The 6,260-nt window shown below is 36.6% G+C and overlaps 1 protein-coding gene across 1 annotated transcript; it reads left to right on the top strand.

Moving 5' to 3' along the window:
- The first annotated feature begins 3,728 nt into the window (after positions 1-3,728).
- Positions 3,729-5,210, top strand: LOC131874994 (putative UPF0481 protein At3g02645). Its single transcript, XM_059218981.1, has one exon. It carries the CDS (start codon positions 3,729-3,731, stop codon positions 5,208-5,210), a length of 1,482 nt encoding a protein of 493 aa, XP_059074964.1.
- Positions 5,211-6,260: the final 1,050 nt, after the last annotated feature.

The following is a 6,260-nucleotide window of genomic DNA, read 5'->3' as shown; positions in this document are numbered from 1 at the left end:
GGCGACGGTGGATATGGGCATCAACTCTGCTCAGGCACCGTCAACTAATTTTTGCAGAGGGGGAGAAGGGGGTTTGTCCCCATCTCCTATGCGGCCTCTGTTAATGTGAACAAGGAGTCAAATTGTGAAATAGCAAATGATGTGAAGGTTTTTACAGAGCATGGTATTATTTGTAGATTCAAGGGTATTTGGCCCAGCCTCCTAGAGCTGCATCTATGGATCTCTCAGCACTGGGATCCACTCATGTCCAGTACTATCCACATATACCCTATGGCTAAAGGTTTTTTTATAGCTAAATTTGAGAATTCAAAAGATAGGAAAAAAATTATGTATGAATTTTTTTTCAATGAGAAAGATAAAATGTTTCTTTTGGCCAAACCTTGGCACTCTGATTTTAACCCCCTTACTGAAAAGTTCAACAAAATCCCGGTTTGGGTTTGGCTCCCCTATCTTCCTATCCATTTGTGGATTGATTCTCTCTTTGAGGAAATTGGTGATGTTGTAGTGAGTTTCATTATGGTGGATAACGAATCCTATGAGCTTTATCACACTACTTTTGCTCGCATTTTGGTGTAGCCAGATGTGTCTAAGGGACTACCTGTTGAGATTGTCATTAATTCTTTTTTTGGTAGCTAGGTTCAAACTTTGGATTATGAAGGTATCCCGTTCAGGTGTCAAAAATGCTTTAAAACTGGCTATGCGATTGGGAATTGTGGGCTTGAGAAGAAAAATCTTGTAGCTTCATGGTGGTCGGAGGCCTCTTACCTGCATTATACGGTTAAGAAATATTTGGGCTCTTCTAATGATTTGTTGGATGTTGGGGTTTCAATGGCTGGTACGAACTCCTTATTGGTGAAGTATGTTTCTTCGGATGCCACTAAGGATGGCTTGGTGATTAAAAATGTTGGATTACAGGATGTTGCTATCTCTTCTACCGAAAAAGGTTTGATGTCTCTTACCCTACCAGTAGCTTCATAGGGTGTTGTTACTTCTCCTGCCCCATCTCCTGATGGTGGCCATGTACCTGTGATAGTCATATCTCCCTCTCCTCTCGCTCCTTCCTCCAATTTGGATAGATCGATGTTGGGCTCCTTGGATTGGTCGGTGATGGCTGCTAGAGTTGAAGAGGGTTGGATTACTATAAACGGGAAACATTCAAAGACGTCCAAGCCTTCCTTCGAAATGACTCTTCGTTCCCACAAGGCTAGTTGTAAATCTTGAGGGCCCTCATTGTGGGCTTCTTGGGATGGTTTTTCTAGCCTTGTCTTAGGATGGGTTACCTGTTGTCTTTCGGGGCAGACTCTGTTTTTTGGTTGTGGCTCTCTCCTCTTTGTTGAGAAGTCAAGTTCTATCCCTAGTTTGATTTTTATGGGTTACCTCTTGTCTTTTGTTGTAGTCCCTATTTTTTTTGGTGTTTCTATCTTGTTGGGCTTTCTATGCTATATCTATTTTATATTCTGATGTAAAGGGTTTCAGGGGCCCTTCAAAACCTGTTTTTACTTGATTAAAAATTGTGTATGTATATAAACATGTAACTAGAAACTAGGAGGAGAAACGATAGAAGTCATTAATTTGAACGCCAATGTCAACACCTTTAATAGAGTCCAAAAGGTATTATCTATTCAAACTTGAAATATTATCTATTCAAAATTTGAAAAGCTAAATCTTGCAATGTGTCAAGAGGGTATTATCTATTCAAACTTGAAATATTATAAAGTGGATATTAATAGGAGTGTGGTCCATGTTAAAGTGAATACTAATATGAGTGTGGTCCATGCCAACATAAAACCCTAACATGACAAAATAAACACAATAACATTACCTTACACGCACAAAGCTCTAAAAGGGAGACTGTTGTAGTAATACATAAAATATCAAACACTAAATATACATTGAAACCCACATATATGTATGTATGCATGTATGTATATACGTATATGTGTATTTATATACACATGCATGTGTATGTATATATTGTACAAACATAAATATATGCATACATACATATATACATACATAAAGTTTATAAACATAAAATCTTGAATATAAACATATCTATATATATATTTGCATATGCATGACATATTTACATATTTTAAACATGAAATGGTGAATATGAATATAATATATCTATCATCATGTATTTAGACAAATCATTGTTATAACATTAGCATGTAAATTCCCATCACAAAAAAACTTGAAAAAAAAAGTATGTAAACTCCCATCATAATTGTGTATGTATAAGCATGTACTTGCAATTTTATTTAATGTCCTTGTTATTTTTCACATTACAAATTAACTAAAGTAGAGAAGCTGATTAAATTTACAATATAAGTTGAGAAGCGATGGAAGTTGTGACTTGGAATCCTCATGTCAATGCCTTCAATTGAGTAGAGAGGATTCAACAAGTTTTTAGAATGGTGGAGAGTGTTGCGGACATGAAGAAAGCATGTTGAAAAATGGTAAAGAGTGGAAATTTAGGTCTTACAATGGATGCAAAAGGCATTATGTAATCAAACTTGAAATGTTACGAAGTAGATAATAATATGAGTGGGGTCCCTACTATCACAATTCCTTGACATGGTGTTTAGAACCAAAAAACAAGACAACATAAACCTTTAATGTCTTACATTGATTTAATTATATGAGACAATACTTCTTTTTTCTCCTTAAGCGTGTGTGTGCACAAGCACACACGTGTGTATCAGAACGCACAATTAATAATATTAATTGGAGGGGTTGTGCAACTATTTTGGTGGTTGTAATGCACATTACTAGGGTGTCTATGCATGGGTATTGATTCATACCTCATAATGACTACTCTTGGACCTTTGTGCATATAACTTATCCCATAATCGTTATAACTATCCAAAAATTGAAACAATAACTTTGAGCTCTTAAATCGCATATAAAGTAATCTAAAAAAATTATCAAAATCAAATCTAATTTTTAAGAGTTTAAGGTGCACAAAATTAAGGTGGGTGGCCATTGAGTCCTCTCTCCTAGCACATGAAATATTTTGCTATGTTAAATCTAATCGGTTCATTAAAATTTCTTATAATTTGTCTTTATGTAATATTTGTGTGTATGTTTGGCCAAGCATTAAAGTCTATCAAGATGAAACAACCAAAATCACTTTTTGCATGGACTGCAAGATGTCGAATAACATCAACATAGCATTGGCCAGGCTCACACTCGAGAAAATGTGAGCTAACAAGATAAGCACAAATTAGTTGTAAAAACAATAACATTCAACAAAACATAGATTTATGTGCTAAAATCTGACAATATGTCAGAGAAACATACAGAGAGCAAAGTATCAAGAGAGGGAAGTATCAATACTCAGAAGAAAAATTACAATCTTTACACATCTGCCTATTACAAATTGATTTGTCATATATATACCACATAATAGTCATCATCAAACTAAGAAAATCTAGTTTTTTCTCTTGAAGAAATTGTAGGTGATAAGATAAAATGAGATTTTTGCTTTATTGTTGTTGACAATTCAACAACTACCAGTCTCTGTAAGTGGTTCTAATGGAATGCAAAATTCCCTGCTCAATTCAAAGGTAAAGATTGTTTCATAGCCTTCTCTGAAATAACAATTCTTTGTTTAATTACAAAAGCATCCACAAGGTAGGGTACTGTAAAAATCTCTGAAGACCTTGATAAGGTGCTGAATCCTCTCCCAATTTCCTGATTCAGTAGTTTGAAAACTAGAAAAGATGCCCACTCCTAAAGTAGGGGCTACTCAATGGCTAGAACAAATAAAAGACATACAAAATCATGGAGAAGAACAGAAGATAGCATCTCATGTGCATCCATACATTTTCACTGTACCAGAATCCTTGCGTAGCGAAAGGCAAGAAGCTTACGTGCCTCAGGTAGCTTCTCTAGGACCTTATCATCACCTTAAACTTGAGCTATATGAAGCTGAAAGATATAAATCTCGGCTTACTATCCAAGTTGAGAAAAGAGCAAAGAAGGGGCCTTTTGAGGTTTTGGTTAGAGAGATCATTAATATGGCAGAGGAGATAAGAAATAGCTACAATGATCCTATTGAATGCAACAATGAGGTATTAGGGTGGATGATGGCTCGAGATGCTGTGTTTATTCTGGAGTTTCTTGGCTGCTATAACCTATGTCAGAGCCCACGGTATCAAGAGGCAAACCCTTACCTCCAATGTGTGGATGCAGTTTTTCACCCAGAAAGAAAGAGCCCATTGTTCTTCCCGTTTCAAGCTGATATTTTTAAGCTGGAGAACCAAGTCCCACTCTTCATTTTGAAAAAAGTTCTGGCATGGGAAACTGGCTCAGAAGATCAAGCAATGGACAGACTTAAAATGACAATTTCAAGTGCCTGTAAGAAGTTCTCCCCTTTCATACCCGTTAAAGAATCATATCGTTCCCTTACACGAGCACACAGCAATATTTCACTTAATGAAAGGCATATACTGGAATGCCTTTACAATTTTGTAATCCCAAATGAAAATGCTGCTCAGGTTAGTGTTTCTCTTGAAGATGGTCAGAATAGAACCGTGGCGAGGTTCGAAAGTTTTCACTTTCTTCGCCAGATAACATCAAGATTTATAGACTGTTTGTCTCGGTCTTCAAAATCACGTGTCAAAGCTGACAAAAATCTGCCTTCGGCCGCAGAATTACACAGGAGAGGAGTAAAATTTGCTCCTTTTACATGGGCATCTGAAATAATAAGGTTTGACCGAGCCAGCTCTACTCTGTTCCTCCCCTGTATAGAAATGGATTACAGAACAGATGTTTTCTTGAGAAACATGGTGGCAGTGGAAGCATTCATGATGTGGAAAACCAGAGTGTTTACTTGCTACGCAGATCTGATGGACAGACTCATTGACACTCCTAGTGATGTTGCAGTGCTGAAAAGGTATGGAATCATCACCAGCGACTTGGGAAGTGATAAAGAAATAAGCAATCTGTGGAATGGCATTCGCAGATCAATGTGGAGGAGTGCATATGAGCCCATTGACCAAACTATCAAGGATGTCAATGCTTATTACAGAAGCAGATATGGAGTTTTACTGGGTGAGTTTCTACAGGAACATTTTTCAAACCCATGGCGAGCTGCATCAGTGGTGGGAGCATGTACTCTGCTTGTCCTAGCTTTCTTGCAGACGCTATTCTCATATTATCAACTGTACCCTTATCATCACCGTCATCATCATAAACCCTAGTAGATATATACGCCTCATTTGTAGCAGAGTTAGGTCACACATTCAAATCTCATAGAGGATAAGGTATGTACATCTTGTTTGTAGTACAGTTAGATGCCTCTTAGGGCACGTCCCCATGCGGCTGCTTAGCTTATTTTGGCTAGCAGCTGCTGCTCCACTTTTTGTGCAACAATTTGTGGAGCTGGTGACCCCATGCATATAAAAATTGTGCTTATTTTTAAGCAGCCCTTTTAAATGACACTTTTAAATAATATTTTTTACATATAAAATTTAAAAGTAAAATTTAAGGCAAATAAAAAGGAAAGGAAAAAAATTTGGTGAAGCCATGTGTCATTTTTTTAATAAGCAGCATCTGCTTATTTCCAGCCCCTCCTTTTTTTCCAGCTTATTTTTTATTATTAAGCAGGGGCTGCTCCACAAAACTAGGAAAAGATTCCAAATTTTCCTTTCCCTCTAATTAAAAAATTCCATGGGAACACTTTCACTGCTTAAAAATAAGCAAAAAATAGACTTAAGCAGCTGCATGGGGACATGGGGTTATAAAGAGTACGAGGTAGTCCCATATTGTTAAAAGCTATCTGTAGATCTGTAGTCCCATATTGTTAAAAGCTATCTGTAGATCTGTAGTCCCATATTGCTAAAAACTATCTGTAGATCCATATACACATCATTCAACATCTTGAACTATAAAAGAATCTTTCTTCCTTTTTTTCTTTCCAAATGATTTGCTAATTTGCATCCTCCCTGTTCTACTACCATTGATATTGTTTTGGTGCCATGCCTTGTAGGTCAGGCCATCTCTATGGCATGGCCATGTACTATAGTGAGTCTTAATTTACAAGATATATGATGTATTCGTAGTAACATATCCATATCCTAAGAGTTGTGTCGTAAGATTTCATCTACTGAAACTGAAAGGAAATGTCTCTGTAATTCCTATTTGCTGTAATATATCTTTTCAAGTTGTGTACACATAACATATCCATATCCTAAGAGTTGTGTGGTAAGATTTCATGTCTAATTTCTACTGAAACTGAAAGGAAATGTCTC

This window comes from Cryptomeria japonica, chromosome 4 (assembly GCF_030272615.1).
Source record: "Cryptomeria japonica chromosome 4, Sugi_1.0, whole genome shotgun sequence".
In the NCBI taxonomy this organism is placed as follows: Eukaryota; Viridiplantae; Streptophyta; class Pinopsida; order Cupressales; family Cupressaceae; genus Cryptomeria; species Cryptomeria japonica.
Note: the sequence above shows the minus strand (reverse complement) of the source record. Positions and strands in the feature narration are given on the sequence as shown.